We start from the raw sequence: 17110 nt of genomic DNA, 5'->3' as shown, positions 1-17110 counted from the left end.
AAGACTTCTGAATCCTCAGTGTCCAGTATTTGAAGAAACAACTGATACAGCTGGTAAATGTGTTTGTCGGTACATTACAGTGGATTTTTTTTATTTAGTTCTGAAAATCTCAGCCATCCGTGGCATTACAGTTCAATGAATAGCAACAAATAAAGACTGAAACAGCTTAGTTAATCTGTGTTATTTTTTCCTTCCTCTAAAAACTGAACTAGACGCTCAGGATGGACTACTATGTAGTAGGGTCCTAAGCTCAAGGCAACTATCTGAATGGCCGTTTTCAAGCCAAACCTCTTAAATATACACTCTCATGATGTCAGAGTAGATGCTGAATAACGCAAGACTAGTTTTATTCTAATGCCTTAAACATACAACGTAAAGCAAATATGATTCAATAAGAGAATTATATGCTGGTTTGCAGGGAAGGGTGAATGTCAGGGGATCAAGTCTCTTTGCCTGATGTAGTTTCTAGGTTTGTTACAGCATAACATCTATGCTAGAGCTTAAAAAATGTATGCCTTCATTACATTTTAGAAGAAAGGTTTAGGAAAAATGCAATGAAAGAGCATATTTAAATGTAGTTTATAGTGTAGAATTAAAAGATTTGGAACTTTATAAGGCCTAAAATTAAAAATGACTACATGTAAGAGTTTGTATGAAATGTCTTCTTGAAAGGTAAATTTAGTTGTGAGTTAATAGAAAAGTGCTTTAGTGAGAATGTCCCAAACATACAGACTTTTTCCAGAACAAGTCCACCAGAGGATTAAAGTAAATTAAGTATTAAATGGTCAAATCCCCATTCAGTTTGTCTTTACTGGGAGCACTTTATGCCAACATCACAAAACAAAACGCCCAATATTTAATACCGGGATCACTGGAGTTGGTTTCAAATGTCACATTTAATATAAAGCAGGGTTTTTTGTTTCATGTAAATATAACATGAGCTTGATGTGCTTCTACACAGACAATATCTGTGTGACGGAGCCCCATCAGAGTTGAGACGTCAGCGAGCTGCTCCACTGCTCCCACTGATTAAGACGACAGTGAGCATCTGAAGATGCAGCATTGCTGACTGCGCTGCTACCTTGTGGAGCCAGGAGGAGTCACTACAGCAGCAGCGACAACATGATTCCTGCCTGGTTTACCAAAAACAAACTGGAATGTTTCTTTGAATCCAAAGAGTTGGTGCAGACACGAGAGAAAGACCAATGTCTCCCGCTTGTTTTAATTAACGTCAAAAACAATTCTGATCTCTTTCACATATTTTTATAGTTGTACAAATTTTAAAAGGGAAGACTGATGCCAACTTTCTGCTTGATGTTTTTAATTTCTGTATTTTTTTTTTAAACGCACCTCGTGATAAAAGCAGAAAGCCCAGTTCGGCCTACATTCAAACTTGAGCTGGACGCGATCAACATGCAACAACCAGGAGGTTCTGAACAGCGTCGCTGGAAAGACTGAGGTATGAAGGGTGGATCGTGTAAAACGTGTGTGCAACTCTTCGCGCCTTGTTTGGACCTGCAACCACAATTTGCCGTTTCCTGTAAAAAAGAGTGAGGTTGCAACTTGTCGCTTAAGTTTAGAGGAATCATTTACGGGCTTCAGAGACACAAGCGGATTAAAACGCGTCAGGATCCAGCAGGAGGCGATGTTTTTTTTTTGTTTTTGTTTTTTTTACATACACCCGGCCCTCCTCGGTGCGATTGGCTCACCATGTTGCCAGCCATCGGCGTTGCAGACAGAGACGGTGGGTGCTCCCTTTCAGACTCCTCCCCTCTCCTCCTGTCTGCTGGGCTCTGCCTTGCCAGCAATGAATCCTGCCAAGATAAAAAAAAATACAAATAAAACGCATTACATTCAGACTTCTTCTGTGTGTGGGTGGTTGCTCAAAGGATTCCAACTCCCCTTTTCGTTCAAAGTACAGCATGAGCTATAGATTTATAGAGAACACCCACAATCCAACAGTTTTCCCAAATAAGGTTGGAGATAAACACTGATGGTTTGACCGGCTCCCTGGGACGACAAGTGCTCTTAGTGTATGAGTTAAAGTCAACGTGGCGCACACGCAGCGCTGCAGGCGGACACGCAGGAACGTGCCAGACGTGTACTCCCACACCAGCAGAGTGACACGGGAGCACATCGGCCGACCTGACCGGAAATTCTCTGATTTATGAGAAATGCCGACTCAACGTTCCCCGTCAGATTATCAGCAGTCAGGCAGATAACTTTTCTCCACGCCCAAAACACAGCGAGGAGCTCGGGGTGGATGTGCTGCCCTGATAAAAACAGATTCTTAAAAGTCACCTCAGCAGTGATTATGTATTGGAAACACAGAAGACCTGAAGCTAAATACCATTTCATACTGTTATTAGATGTAATATAACAGTGGATACCTAAATAATACAATACAAATATTAAAAATAGATATTTATTCTTGACCTGGGAGTTCACTGAGTGAATGTGAAGCTCTGTGCTGCTGAATTCATTCAGTGCATTCTTTTGCCTTTGCAAGTTCAGTCAGGAGGAAGAGGAGCATGCTCAGTGAAGGTTTTGAGCGCAAGAAAAAAAAAGAAAAACACTGGCATTCAGACGAAACATGGACAAAGTGTTTACTTCCTTGTTCAGGACTAGACTAAACAATCTGACTACAGTTTCACATTGTTCTATCAAAGTTTTTACTTGCCAACCTCTTGCTCGGCTTTTTGTTTTTTGCCGTGACACACCCCCTTTTGCACACCGCTCCGCAGAACAGAAAGAAATTCTTTTTTTTTTAAAGAACAAACATGACCACAAAACCAAACTTTGGACGCAATCTTACCTCAAAGTGTTGGATCAAACTTTCTGTGAAAAGTTCAGTCTACTTTTTAAAGCTGAATTAGAGCTGGGAAGAGTCGCAGTAGTCTCCGAGTCCCAAACAGAAACGGCTTGTAACAGAGTGTGTGACACACCTCCCTCCACTACTGCTGCTCGCTCTTCCGCCCCCCGCCTCCCCCTTCTTACTCTGCCTCGCTGCCTGAAGTGAAAGAAAGTCATACTGCGGGCCACACACGCCTTACAACATACAGCGCACTCGTGACTCGTTTCATTGTGGGGCATTACCGTCAATCCCAAACGTACAACACCGATTATTCCGTGCAGGCGATGCATTTATACGTGCAGCTGAAAGAGATCGCACTGAAAACGAAAACAACCTGTTAACTGGATTAACTCTACAACTTTGTGTTTTGGAACTGGTAGCAGAACTACAAACCAAAAACTGATTGCATCAACTAAACTGATCATTTATGCAAGACAAACGATAAAAAACATGATTTAGACAACATCTACCTAAACATTTTCTGGAATCAGAAAGTAGCTTCCAAACTACATTAGCAGGAGCCAAAAGAATCCCACTTTGTAGTACGTTTGGGGGACTGAAATAATTAATCGATTATTGGAATTATTGTCAACTCGTTTACTAATCGATAAATCTGGAGTATGCAGACTTAAAAATGTTGTCTTTGCTGAAAGAACACATTCAGAGCAGTAATTAAGTCTAAACTCTACAAACTCTCAAATATGTTGTACCTAAAACTCCTCAAGTGAGTTTTAGTTTCATTGGGTCCAAATTATGTTTTTTTATTATTATTATACCTGCAGTTCAATCCCTTGCTACAGACGATCAAGGGTTCACAAAAGGATTGCCGTGTTGCTGTATTCTAGCCAATAATACATTTATCGTTTAATCTTAAAAAGAAATGTATTTGTTTATTTGTATGTTTTAATGCAAATAAACTAATATTGTATAAAAAATAAGAATGTGCAGGCTTCTACTGCAGCCCAAAACAACATTTTAACCACACAAAAAGACAAAAATTGTACAGTAACTTTTTTACGTCTTAGTACAATGAAATCGCAACACTTGAGCAGATTACAAACCATTAGTCAACATTTTAAACAGCAAACCTCTAAACAGATTCTTGCACATTTCAAGATGCAAGGAGTTCAAGCCTTACGCTTCTGAGCCACAAACTGACCCTAAAGCTGCAAAACATGACAAATTGGAAGTGAAACAGTGTTGATGACATTCTGCCACAAAACGAGCATGAATACTTTAATAACCCTCTAAGATTCTGTGCATGATTGTCACTAAATTTGTAACTGCAGCATAGCCTGATGGGGTCGATCCATCCATGACTCCCGAGTCCTTGCCTTTTATAAAGGAACCAGAGGCATTTATGTGTCTGAAAGCTTATTTTGGGACAGAGAGAACATTTTATGTTGATTAGTTACAAGAAAATAGAAAAAAAAAAAACTAGAGATGTGCCGATCAAGTTTTTTCCTGCCGATACCGATCACCCATGAGGGCCGATCACCGATACCGATCACATAATTTTTATTTATTTATTTTTTTATCATAAACCCCACCGGTTACATTATGTGGAAAAAGGAACCATGAATTCACCTTAATTTAGACAAAAACTTGTTTTTAATAACTTTTTTCAAGAAGAAAACTAAACAAAACAGACATTGTACAAATTGTACTGCTATTGATAATACTATCTTTAACAGACTGATAACATATGAAGGCTCTGAAGAGACTAAATAACGCAAAGAGCCAAAATAAAACCGCTCAACATTGCCAAGAAGTTCAAGTATAAAACTTAACATTCAAAGGCAAAAACAGGATCCATTACAATAAACAATCCAGAGTTACTGAATGAAAACTTCCTGTTAGCATGACGGCTAGCTGATTAGTGCTAGCTCTGATTGGCTGTGTCTGACTGAGCGGAGGAATTATGCAGATCAGGGAGGAGATCGATTANAAATAAATAAATAAAACAAGCATGTACGTAATTCAATTCAATTAACTGAAAATCTGTTTGCAGATCAGATCACTGCAGCATTTTATTACACTAAAAACCAAAAACCTACACAAGCTGGCTTCAAACAGCAACTGCCCTCATCTTGCTACACATCTTGTGCAATACTCAGAAAACCCCAAAGAAAACCATTCAGACCCTTGAGACTGCAGCTTATGTGTGGTCATATTCGCCGGCGGCTGGCAACGACTCATCTGGAAATCAAAATTACGACAGCAGCAGCAGCTAAACAGGCGTGTCCCCAGGGCTAAAAACGGGTGACAACAGTAAAAAAAAAAACAATTCCAGGTAAACGCTCACGCACCGCTCTGGGTGTCATGTGGCTGCTCATGCAAGTCAAATCATGCTTAAACATACACAGTCTCATCACTGAAATGAAACTAGAGCTAAATACACTGAATTGTCATTGCCGTATCAACCTGTGTTACATCACAACCGCACTAGTTGGATGCAATATTTGGTTAGACATTATATTTTAAGTAACATCCATGAAAACCCTGCATGCCAACAATATTGTTGGCCAGCTGGATGGACTTCACTGACCTGGATGAGCTAAAGCTCGCAAACAGCAGTGGGAAAATAAAACTTCAGGAAAATGCAAGTTAATCGTAATCGATATCATCAAAGCAATATAATCTCAATAACATTTTTCTTCATGTAAAACAGTCTTTAAAAAAAGCAACAACTAATAAAACAAGTTTGTGGTTCATCACAGTAAATTAGAATATGCCCTTCGATGAGGTAAGAGTTTACCTTACATTTTCTCTTCAGACGTACAACCATTACACGAAACATGTCGGCTGTTTTCGGATAATTGCATTTCTGAACAAAAAGAGTTTTATCAAGCATTGTGTGATGCTTCTTCCACGGAAATATCAAACTTCTGAGATGCTTCTTTTAAGAAAAGCTGGTTCTGCTTCACGTCATGTGACTTTCAACAGAACATCATGCGTTTATCAAAAAAAGATAATTTTGATTAGCCAAAAAAAGAAAATCTATCATGGAAAAAAGCAATAAAGATATCAAATAAAGACATCAAGTCAGCCTGATTAAGGTTTTATCTGGTAAGCAAAAAAGTTACCATTTAGTGTTCAAATAGTTATTTGAGAAGCAATTTAGTTCTACGAATCTCAGCCAGTCAATGAATGGCAACAAATAAAGACTGAAACAACTTAGTGAGTCTGTGCTGCTTTTTCTTCCTCTAAAAACTGAACTAAACGCTACAAAATAGCCTATCCCATTTTTAGATCACTACCGTCCATAATTTTGCTCACTGGACTTCAGTTTCTCACTGCAATCCAAAAGGAGAGGCAATAATGTCAAAAGAAGAGAGGTAGGAGTAATTTTCAACAGACACTTTCTGTGTTGTTGTAGTTAAAGTGATGGTGCTTTGCAAATTGTCTCAAAATAAAAATCCAATTTGCTAGCTTAGCATCTCAGTATTCCTGGATTTGCCAGTCTTTAAATGAAGAATCAGCTGGATTTTTCTCTCAAAGATGTTTCAGCTCTCATCTCAAAAGAGTCTGATAAAAACTGAAGGATCCATTGAAGTGTCCGCTTCCTTCTGCTCTCATTTCTCACTAGGGTCTTCTTTTTGAACGGGGCTTTTATTGTGGCATTAAAGTATTCATAAAATAAATTCTACAGATAATATATGGAGTGATAAATAAAACTAATTTCATTTGGGGAAAAAAGAAAATGATGTCGTTTTCCAATCCCAATTGGTTATGCATCTATAAAAATATAATACAGTGAAAAAGAAATTAAGTATTTTAAACTGACCAAATAAATTACAATAAATAAAAATAGTTCAAACCCATCTATAACTATGCTTTAGTATACATTTTTAAAAACTTTATGACACATGCTGTATTTATTCAATTATCCCATTAACTCCAGCAAAAATACAAATCTAGTCCAAACGCATCACTTTTTAAATCAACTGAAATTTGTTCTGCATGTCAGAGAAAACAAATCCTGAGCTCATACCTTGAAAGAAAAGAAAATGAGATAATTATGAAATACAATATTTCTACCAACTCGCCACAATAGCTCCGTTTCAAATAAAATTAAATGATTCAGCTGTTTAGCAGTTCGTGTACTATTCTGCTAGTCGGTCTATTAAAAATTTATTTTAGTAGCATTTTTTTTCCGTTTATTTCAAACAAGAACAAAAAAAAAAAACCCGAAATAAATTACGATGATAATTATTAGAATTTATTGATAAAGAATCTTCTATAGATGCAGTTTCTATTCCTCCTGGATGAACAATAATTTTGAGGTAAAGGCTGAGAGTCCAGGTGGGAGATTCCATGGGGCTTTTCAATGAACTATGGCTAGAAATTTCCAGAAACAAACATGCTGTTTGAGGGACTGATGAAAACACAACAGGTGTAAACAAGGTGGGCGAAGTTTAAGCACCCGCCGTGTGAAAGTGAAAGTCGAAGCCAGTTTGTTCACAGACTGATGCTGTACTCCAGCATGACAACTCATCAAACCGAAAGCGTGTCTCTCAGTGAGAACTATGTGTCCAAAAGCTCTAGCTGTAGGCTAGTTTCCGGATAGCAACCTTATAAGAAGCAGCTGGGTAAAACTCGCTCATATGTCCATTGAAAACAACAAACTAGTTTAAGGCTTGCAAGTACCACTTTAGTCTGAAAGCCCAGGCGCATGTCACATAAAATATACCGCTCAGAAGTCACTTAATTTAAAGAAATAAACCGAGTTACTCACTCAGAAAGAATCAGCTGACACAACGGTGACTCAGTAGACTACACAACTTCCGCATTCTTGTGCGATGACAAGGACGCTAGCCAATAGGGAGAGAACAAACTAACCAGTTTAGCCCAATGAAGCTTTAATGTTTATTTTGGCCAATCACATTTAGCATAGGTGCAACCAGTGAATGGCACACGCCCACAACTGAGCCAATCACATGTTACTAAAAGCTCAGAGCGCACCAATAGAAAATCACAGCGCGGCACAAAGTGGGTACACACACAAATAGCGCGGTACGTGCGGCCGCTCACATGTACAGCAGCGAGAGTACAGCCGACATGAAACATTCAAGGAATTCACGACTTCCTGTGTATGAACCACAGCAATAAATTAAAAATGACAGAAAAAATGTAGTTTGTTCGATTCAGAACGGGAAATTTTATATGTTTAGTTTTTATAAAGACCATCAATGTGGTCATATAATTATCAAACAGAATAGAATAAAAACAGATATATATTTTTAAATAATAAGTAATCTGCTCCAGGTCACTGATCAATTTCTCTTAACCGGCCTCGTTACAGAAGCCCATAGTAATTATATGCCATATTATGTGGTTGATCTTATCAGTGTTTTAAACAAACAAACAAAAAAGAAGAAGAAAAACTGTATAACTGAATAACCAAAGAGGGAACGGTCAATTTATGTGAGCCACCATAATGAATCGAAGCTCATCATATCCAAGGATCGGAACTATAGCCGATCAACTATAGTTGATCAACTATAGTTGATCGGCTATAGTTACCGATCAACTCTGAGTTGAGGATTATGATTTGTTTCTTCAATGGAAATAGTGCCCTCTGGTGGTAGAAATTACAAATAAAACAGCAAAGGTAGAGGGAAAACTCTTATTTACCCTCAACTTTATAAATGTGCAGTGCTTTGTTTACCCTCAACTCTATAAATGTGCAGTGCTTTGTTTTCACTACAAAAGTGTTTTAGTTTACTTTCTTACTATGGTTGCATTTAAAAGCCTCCATACCCTCCATAAATCCTCTGAACTAATATACTGAGTGTGTCAGATTTACCATCCAACATAGCAGTACCAAACCTTTGCTGTAGTTAATGTATACATGTGCCATCTTTGTGACACATCTTTGTCACAGATTTTCAGGAGAAGAGAAACAACCTGGTCGACTGCGGTGCTGAACCTTTTAAAGGAAAGGCACCAAGGAACGAGGAGGCGGACAGGTGGGTGTAGATCCTACAGGACCAATCACAGCTGGTCATCAGGTCAGTACTTATCTGAAGGCTGCCAAGCCAGACACTGATTTCTGGCCTCCCTCTTCTCTGAACTGAGATCCACCTGCAGTCACACCATGGTAAGAGTCGTCCCTACGATCACAACTAGAGCGAAGAACTTTTTGAGGGAATATTTAATGCACATTGCAAGTATGAGAGCTTGAGAATTAAGCTCTAATAATGTGCTTCTTTTTCCATTTTTAGACAACCTACACAGATAAAGGGGAGAAGGTAAGGTTTGAATGATCTGATGTAGATTCTGTGTTGCTTGGCAGCCATAAAACCTAATAAAGGTAATTTGTCTGTTGGTCTTCTACTTTGTAGCCCTTGAGGGGGCGATTTGTCAGATTTCATCATATCACCTTCTGGGTTGGCAATGCCAAGCAGGTTAGTTCCCCAAACTGACCGTCGCATACAAGATACTTGTTGTAGTTCAGCATGCAGTACATCACCTATTTATAGTCAACACCTTGGACTCAGGTGTTGGAATTCATCTGTATATCATGTTCAGAGTAACAAGAATCTGATCACATTCCAGGCAGCCTCATTCTACTGTGACAAGATGGGCTTTGAGCCTCTGGCCTACCAGGGTTTGGAGACCGGCAGCCGAGAAGTCGTGTCTCATGTCATCAAGCAGGACAAAGTATGGAGTTTGAATCATGCGTCTGAGCATCTGAATTTAAAGTATTTCCACCTTCTGCTTAAGCACAACCCCCTCTCGTCTCTTTACAGATAATCTTTGTTTTCCAATCTCCACTAAACCCTGGAAATGAAGGCGAGTTCACTCCTCAGCACACATTAGACACTGAAAGACGACAGGCTCTGAATGTGACTAGCTGTGTGTCTAATTTTCATCATGCCTGTGTCATCTTTCAGAGATGGGGGAACACTTGATGAAACATGGAGATGGAGTAAAGGACATAGCATTCCAAGTGGAGGACTGTGACTTCTTGGTCAAGGTAACCTGACAGAGGACAACACAGATTGGAAACACCTTAAACCTTTTGTACTTGATCAGTATAAGATGTGCATGAAGGCAAAGTGGACTAGTATTGAAGAGGTATAAAGATACACATATGGAATTAAGTCTCAGAAATTGTCTGTAAAGACCTCAGAGGTTTGTGAGAGAACATTAGAGGACAAACAACATCATGAAGACCAATGAATACAGAAGACAGGTCAGGAAGAATGTTGGGGAGACATTTACAGCAGAGCTAGTTTATGAAACATTTACCTAAGCTTCGAACATCTCAGATGGAACTATTCAATCTGTGAAAATGGCATTGCAATGCTGTCAAACCTACCAGGTCATGGCCGTCTACCTCAACTGAAAGGCTGGGCAAGTAGAGCAATACTCATAGAAATAAACAAGTTACATCTGGAGGAGCTGCTGAAATCCACAGCTCAGATGGATGAATCTTCTCACAACTATTCATGTTTTCTACAAACCTGACCTTCAGAGAGACTTAAGAGTTTCTGTTGGATGTGCAACAAGTCATCTGGGGGAGATCACAAACGCCTTGAGGAAGGTGCTCTGGACAGACAAAATCAAAACCAACCTTTTTGCAAGCCACTACTTTTTGGGGGGAGATTAATTGAGTTAAATACAAGATAATCACAAAAGAAAACATCTGAAAAGCCGCAGAAGACTTGAGACACACACCATCCAGCAGAACAACTTTAAAAACTACAATGCAATGATACATTTATGTGTTAGATTAGCCCAGTCAAAGTTTAGGCATGAACCGAGATTCTGTTGCAAAATTTGAAAATTGACAGATTAGCCTTAGCATCTAAGGCAGATTTAGCTCAGCTTGCAGAAAAAGAACATACAGAAAATCCCTTCTGCAGATGTGTAACTCTGATAGAGATATCCCATAATGTTTGTGTTGGTCTATCACATAAACCTACGGTACAGTTTGTGACTAATACAAAAATATATAAAAACTTTCAAAAGTTGTGAATACTTTTGCTAGGCACTATAACTCTAATGCATGTTTTTAATTCCTTAGGTACGTAAAACTAGAAGAAATTCCACTGGGTTTTCTGGTTAGACATTTTTAAAATACAGTTGCACATAAAGGTTACAACACCTTAAAATATATGGACACGTTCAGCGTATTTTCTATCACGTCTTACACATGTGGACTGTTGAACAATAGATGTTGGGCAAAAAGAAAAAGAAAAAAAAGCACGTAGGTGTTACATGTTTGACCTCCAGGTCGCGCAGGTTCACCTGCTTCAGTCAACCATGTTTCATGTTTAACTGATGCTTTACTCTTGTGTGCATGTTGAAACAATCGCAAACATGACAGCCTTGTAATACATTCTACGGCAGCGAAGTCCGTCTGAACTTTTTTTTCACAGTCAAGGTCAGATGCTTAGATAAGTTGTCTCTGTTGGCTGTCAGGTAGCCGCAAGGTTACGGAATCACTGCTGACTCCATGCAGATACCAGTCTAGCGATATGTTTCCATCTATATGCGGGCGATTGAAAACGTTTGTTATTTAGCCACTGGAGGGCGTCCGTGAGCCGCTTTACAGAACTTAGATACACCAAAACACTGCTACAACCATACTGAGTCAAGCAGGTGGAGCCTTCAGAAATCTGTTAAACTATTGAAGGGTACTAGAGTAGAGCAGCAGAATCAAATTCACACCCCACCTTTCATATTTTTCCACATTAGTTTCTATTTGTAACATAAACAAATGTGAAAATGTGTGTGAATACTACTTTTCCCCCCCAAAAGTAGTTGATCACTCAGTCACCGTTGTGTGCTCCTGTCTTCCCAAAACCCATCCCACGTCATTCCGCGCTGACAGACAGCCCGGGAGCGAGGAGCTGTGGTCGTCAGGGAGCCGTGGGTGGAGGAGGATGGCAACGGCAAGGTCAAATATGCTGTGATTCAGACGGTACATAAAAGATGATTCACACACACGTAAGCCCCATGTAAAACACACCGAGGAGTCTCAGACTGAATAAGGGTGTTGTGCAAAACGTTTTGTCCGCAGTATGGCGACACAAACCACACGCTCATCGAGTACCTGGAACCCTACAAAGGCCTGTTCCTGCCGCGCTACAAAGAGCCTCTGTTTAGGGACCCCCTGCTGGCCAAGCTGTGAGTCCTCACTGCAGAAAAAAAAAAAAAAAAAAAAAAAACAGCAAAAAAAGGTATGTTCAGACTCTAGAATAAACTTCTACTCTGCTTTGCATATATGTATATTGGGACATAATAAATATGCTGTTAACAAATATAGAGCCAGATTTACAAGTATGTGGGCCCCTGGGCTGGAACCTGTTTTGGCGCCTTATTCACTAAGGAAAAATGATTTTACTAATGCAAATTACAGTACCGGTACTTTAATAGGCAATCCTTTATATCACCAGACATGAATTGATGCATGGTAAGTGTAAAATGTCCCCCATCCAATAATTTTATGTTGTTCCCAAAGAAATCGACTATAACTTTGTAATTTTCAAAGATTTGAATATTGTTTGTATTCATAAAAACAAAAATCAAAAAATATTAATACAATTCACCAAATTTAGGCCTATGGGTATAAGTACAATTTCTGTACTTGCTGCCCCAGTAGCACATTCTAAAGTCTGGCCCATGTGGTAGAATATACTAAAATACAGAATCAACGAAAACTCTGATATATTAAACTCTTTTTTTACTTTATCTCTGCTGATGTAGTCCAATTGACATTGCAGTGCAGTATCTAACTTCCTAAATATGCTCTGTTATGTCTCTCTTTTGGTGTTCCTTTATTTAAAAATGTCCTAAATTCCCAGGTAGGATCTGAAAAAAAAAACAAAAAGAAAACACAGAAATATCATTCTTTTGAAATCATTGGAATGTTCTGGGAGTCCATCCATAATTGTTTCTGTTCACTCCTTTTCTCCGTAGTCCACCAACAGGTTTGAAGTTCATCGATCACATTGTGGGAAACCAGCCAGATGACCAAATGGTGCCAATTTCTGACTGGTAAGTCTGCTGTCGGCGTGCACGTACGCCCACCGCAGGTCGAGGAGTCACTTTGGGGCAAAAAGGAACAAAGTAAACACTGCACCTCTGTTGGAGAGACATGTTTGGACACAAAAGCAAAAACAAAAAAACAACAAAAAAAAAAACAGAAAAAAACCCCTGCTGTTTCACAAAATCAAAAGTCCACATTTTGTTCAGTAGAAATAACTTCTTTGTGTGTTTTCATCACTTTCTTTATCTATATGTTTCTCACCAGTGGCATATCCAGGTAATAGAAAACACAGCCATCAGTTAATTAGAAAGTTATCTTGTTCACAGAATTTGACCTAAATTTGGACAAAAAAACAACAACAACAAAAAAAGCGTATTTGGTTCAGAGACAAAACATACTAAAATTTTACATCCCACAACGTGATTCATGGAGGTTGTGTGTTTGTGGTTGTGTGGAAGGAAAGGAATGGTTGGGGAGTTCAATCAGTCTAAGAACTAAGACTCTTCCTCATGTCCCAGGTATCAGAAGTGTCTGATGTTCCATCGGTTCTGGTCGATAGACGACAAGCAGATTCACACGCAGTACAGTGCGCTGAGGTCCATCGTGGTGACAAACTATGAGGAGACTATTAAGATGCCCATCAATGAACCCGCCATGGGCAAAAAGAAGTCACAGATCCAGGTGGGACTAATTTCCTCTCAACCTCCCATGTTCCAAACGAAGGCTTGTCAAAATAAGAACTGTTCGCTCTGTATCAAATATGTTCTCATGTGGGCCAAAATTATGAATAGAAAATCGCTTAAGAGGGCCACAAAGGTAAAATTTTGAAATAAATTTATTGTACAGCTCAATAACGAATTAAAAAAAATTGCATTGAAATGAAAAAAATTAAGTTTTTGTGAAAAACTGATAAATGAAGAAACCATGGTTAATAAATGAGAAATATTTTTTGTGTTAAGCCATTGGAACATTTTTTTTTAAACTATAGGAATTATTTCTGTAACAAAAACTAAACAAAAAACACATCAACAGACTAGATTTGCTCCACTGCAGATTTGTGATCAGTGTCCACATAAACTCATCAAAATATGAAAAAGCTAAACAAGACACTGACGTCCAGCATCTCCGTCCACAGGAATACGTGGACTATAACGGCGGACCGGGCGTTCAGCACATCGCCCTCAACACGTCGAACATCATTAAATCTGTGAGTGACCGATTAACAGGAAGACTCAGCAGGAACATTCCCCGACGCAGCTTTTCTTTCCCATTTTTGTCTACAACAGATCGAAAACCTGAGGGAACGAGGAATGGAGTTCCTCTCGACTCCCGACACGTACTACGATACGCTGCGGGAGAAACTCAGGACGGCCAAAATCCAGGTGAAGGAGGACCTCGACCATTTACAGGTGAGGATGTTTTCTTTCTTTTATCTCTGTTCTTTAACAGGCCTGTATTGTTTCGGTTGGTAATGCATCAGTGGTGTGCGTTTCCTCTGCAGAAGTTGAAAATCTTGGTGGACTTTGATGAAAAGGGCTACCTTCTTCAAATCTTCACCAAGCCCGTGCAAGACAGACCGACGCTTTTCCTGGAGGTCATACAGAGGAACAATCACTTCGTAAGTTGCCAGTGACGTATCTGACCATGAACTGGTAACGTCGGAGCACTGACAGGAATACCAAAAGTTTGTTGGTGGGCAAATCTCAAGAGTTTACAGTTAAACCAAAAATTGTTCAGATTTGGGTTTTCAAGCCATTTCATATTTTGATCAACATGGAAGCGATTGGACGCAATGAGAACATTTTGGAGCTGATCATCCGAGTCCTGACTTAAATCTGGAGGGACGTAACGTTTAAGGTGATGGTAAAGAGGCTTTTCAGATCCCCGCCAAAATTAATTACATGTAGAAATGAAAGGTTTGACTGCTGTGAGAAAGTATGCTTATTATTACTTAATAATGTTTTTTGTTTACCTATGATAAACTAAAGATGCAACATTTTTAATACGATGAACAAAGTAGTATGTTATGTCATATTGATCTAAAAAAAATAAAATAAAATAAAATCCAAAAGAAAGACATACAGTTTCCTAAACGTTTGTGGCTGAGCAACAATAACTGGATCTGGGTCATCAGAAGCAATAGATAATAAAATGACTATCGCTAAAATTGTGCTTTGGTTAGTCACCCTAAACAGATTGGATTCACAGGCCTGTGGTCAATTTCCCCTCCTGAAAGGCAGAAAACTGTCTGAACACCTGTTTGCAGCTCCCACCCAGTGAGAACTGCATCAGACCAGCCCACTTGTAAAAGCTCGGTAAATCTTTCACAGATATATTCTGATTAAAAAGCTCACATCTACACAGCAAAGTGAGGCGGAGAGGGGGGGATCTTTCCTTTGGCTTGCACCCTGTGGCGTTTCATTTATGACACCCGGCACCCATCCTGCCTGTCAGAACAGGCGCGTCTTATCACTCTCCAGGGTGTGCAGATGTGGATGGGAAGGATGAAAGACGTGCGTAACAAGATATGGAACCACACCAAAGACTACCTCAGACGAACCACCAACACTTGATCTTCTGATTATTTGCGAAAATATTTCCACCATTAATTTGGGAAGTTCAGAGTGACTTATCTGCACCGGTGTTTCTTCTGTCTGCAGGGCTTCGGGGCGGGAAACTTCAAGTCTCTCTTTGAGGCCATCGAGAAGGACCAAGATGCCCGGGGCAACCTGACTGTGATTACACCTGAAGGGAGGGCCAAAGCCTTTCGCTGATCTCCGACCAGTCTGAGACTCACTCTGACGGCTACGTCTGCAGGCTGTACAACCGAGATGCGGGAAAAAAAACCCCAAAACAAAACAACAACAACAAAAAACACTCACCACAGCTGCAGCACGTTCCGCACATTTGAGAGTGTTGAAAATCTTAGTAATTGTGTTTGGCTAAATAAAGAACGTCTTGTTTATATCTGTCGTGTATGTGTGTTTAAGAAAGTAAAAAATATATATATTGAAGGTATCTGAGTGTTTTTTTTCTTTACAAGACAGAAGGGAGAAGGCAGAGGCTAGCATCCTGTTTTTATGCTAAACACGTAGCCAAAGCTAGCAGATACTTAGCTTAGTCTTGGTCAGGTGGATTAAAAAGAAAACTTCCTAATAAACAAAGAGTGTGTGTGTGTGTGTGGCTACCTGTTTGTGCAAACCGTTTTCAGACAACTAGCTATGCTATGCTAACTTTCTTAGCGAACACGGGTGAGCAAATAACACCGTGAAGACCAATGAACACCGCACACAGGACAGGAAAGAGGACGCCATCTTTTCGAGCGAGGCAGATGCGCAGAACTACAGAAGGATGAAGTTGATGAGCCATGAAGATATGGGAAAGAAGGAGCTGTTGGAACTGGGTTAAGAAGATACGGTACGGAGCCCTCCAGGGGACATGGGGAATTTTTTTTCTTTTGCGTTCCCTCGCAATAATGTACTGATCAGTTCTTGCGGCATAATTGAAACTGTAAGCCTTTCTTACGGTGGCCGCCTACTTTCTGCTTTAATACAAGCTTATAAGGTTTTTCCATGAATGTTAATATCTCGTTGTGAAATATCAGACGTTTTATATCTTTTGCTTTAGTATAGAAAGGCACAACAAACCTATGATATAAACAGAAACTTTCCGTTAGTAGGAAAGAAATAAAAATACTTCTGAGTTATTATCGCGGGATAATATGTCATCTGACCGTTTTGATTGTCTATTGTGTTCGTGTCTGAATGGTTTAAAGGGCTGCTTTCAGTGCCGTTCCATCTTAGCCTTAAGAGACATAAACATGCAGTAAATTAATTGATTTTCAATCAGTTTTTTGCACCAAAGAGTTAATAATAATGAACACGTTTTATTAATTTAAAACACAGCAAACTAATGGTGGTAGAGAGCCGCACTGGGTTAACTCGGGGAATCTCATCTGTCCGTGTATCAATCAACTCCTAACCTCTTCTTTGTTCTGTCACAATTATCGATTTATTTAATTTTGATTATCATGCTCCAATCTTTGCGAGGACTGACCACCGCGATCACCCGCTTCCTCATACACACAGAGCCAGCAGCTATATGGCAAGCCATTTTAACATAAATTCGGTTTTACCGCCCTTACATTCCAGATATCTCAAATTGTTTTATGACTAGACGTTTTAAGGATTTAAGATATCTCCAATTATATTTTGACTAGACAAAATAACTATTTGAGATATCTCTAATTACAT

The 17110-nt window shown here is 39.3% G+C and overlaps 2 protein-coding genes across 3 annotated transcripts in view; one reads left to right on the top strand and one right to left on the bottom strand.

Moving 5' to 3' along the window:
- The window catches only part of mtmr4 (myotubularin related protein 4), a 44509-nt gene extending 36818 nt beyond the window's left edge, over positions 1–7691 (bottom strand). The window contains exons 1-2 of one of the 2 annotated variants that reach the window (XM_016668236.1): positions 7593–7691; positions 1710–1814 (exon numbers count right to left, since the gene is read on the bottom strand). In XM_016668236.1, the coding sequence (XP_016523722.1) occupies positions 1710–1724 (15 nt within the window). In that variant the 5' untranslated portion in view covers positions 1725–1814; positions 7593–7691. Of the gene's footprint in view, positions 1–1709; positions 1815–2815; positions 2947–7592 lie in introns of those variants that run through there. The other variant, XM_016668237.1, reaches the window with a different exon arrangement.
- Positions 7692–8875: 1184 nt separating this feature from the next.
- On the top strand, positions 8876–15822 carry hpda (4-hydroxyphenylpyruvate dioxygenase a). The gene is made up of 14 exons (XM_007545769.2): positions 8876–8957; positions 9082–9108; positions 9202–9264; positions 9416–9520; positions 9610–9652; positions 9754–9836; positions 11700–11789; positions 11889–11995; positions 12788–12865; positions 13376–13538; positions 13993–14064; positions 14144–14266; positions 14359–14475; positions 15518–15822. The coding sequence occupies exons 1-14, from the start codon at positions 8955–8957 to the stop codon at positions 15629–15631; spliced, it is 1188 nt and encodes a 395-aa protein (XP_007545831.1). The 5' UTR covers positions 8876–8954; the 3' UTR covers positions 15632–15822.
- Positions 15823–17110: the final 1288 nt, after the last annotated feature.

This window comes from Poecilia formosa, unplaced genomic scaffold (genome assembly GCF_000485575.1).
Source record: "Poecilia formosa unplaced genomic scaffold, Poecilia_formosa-5.1.2 Scaffold14, whole genome shotgun sequence".
Lineage (NCBI taxonomy): Eukaryota > Metazoa > Chordata > Actinopteri > Cyprinodontiformes > Poeciliidae > Poecilia > Poecilia formosa.
The sequence above is the reverse complement of the archived record's forward strand: the minus strand, read 5'-3'. Positions and strand labels throughout refer to the sequence as shown.

What these genes read in the sequence shown, in the direction of transcription:
- hpda (XM_007545769.2), top strand. An exon ending in AATATGCTGTGATTCAGACG is followed by an intron (nt 11,790 to 11,888) that starts GTACATAAAAGA and finishes TTTTGTCCGCAG; the next exon opens with TATGGCGACACAAACCACAC. An exon ending in TACAGAGGAACAATCACTTC is followed by an intron (nt 14,476 to 15,517) that starts GTAAGTTGCCAG and finishes TTCTGTCTGCAG; the next exon opens with GGCTTCGGGGCGGGAAACTT.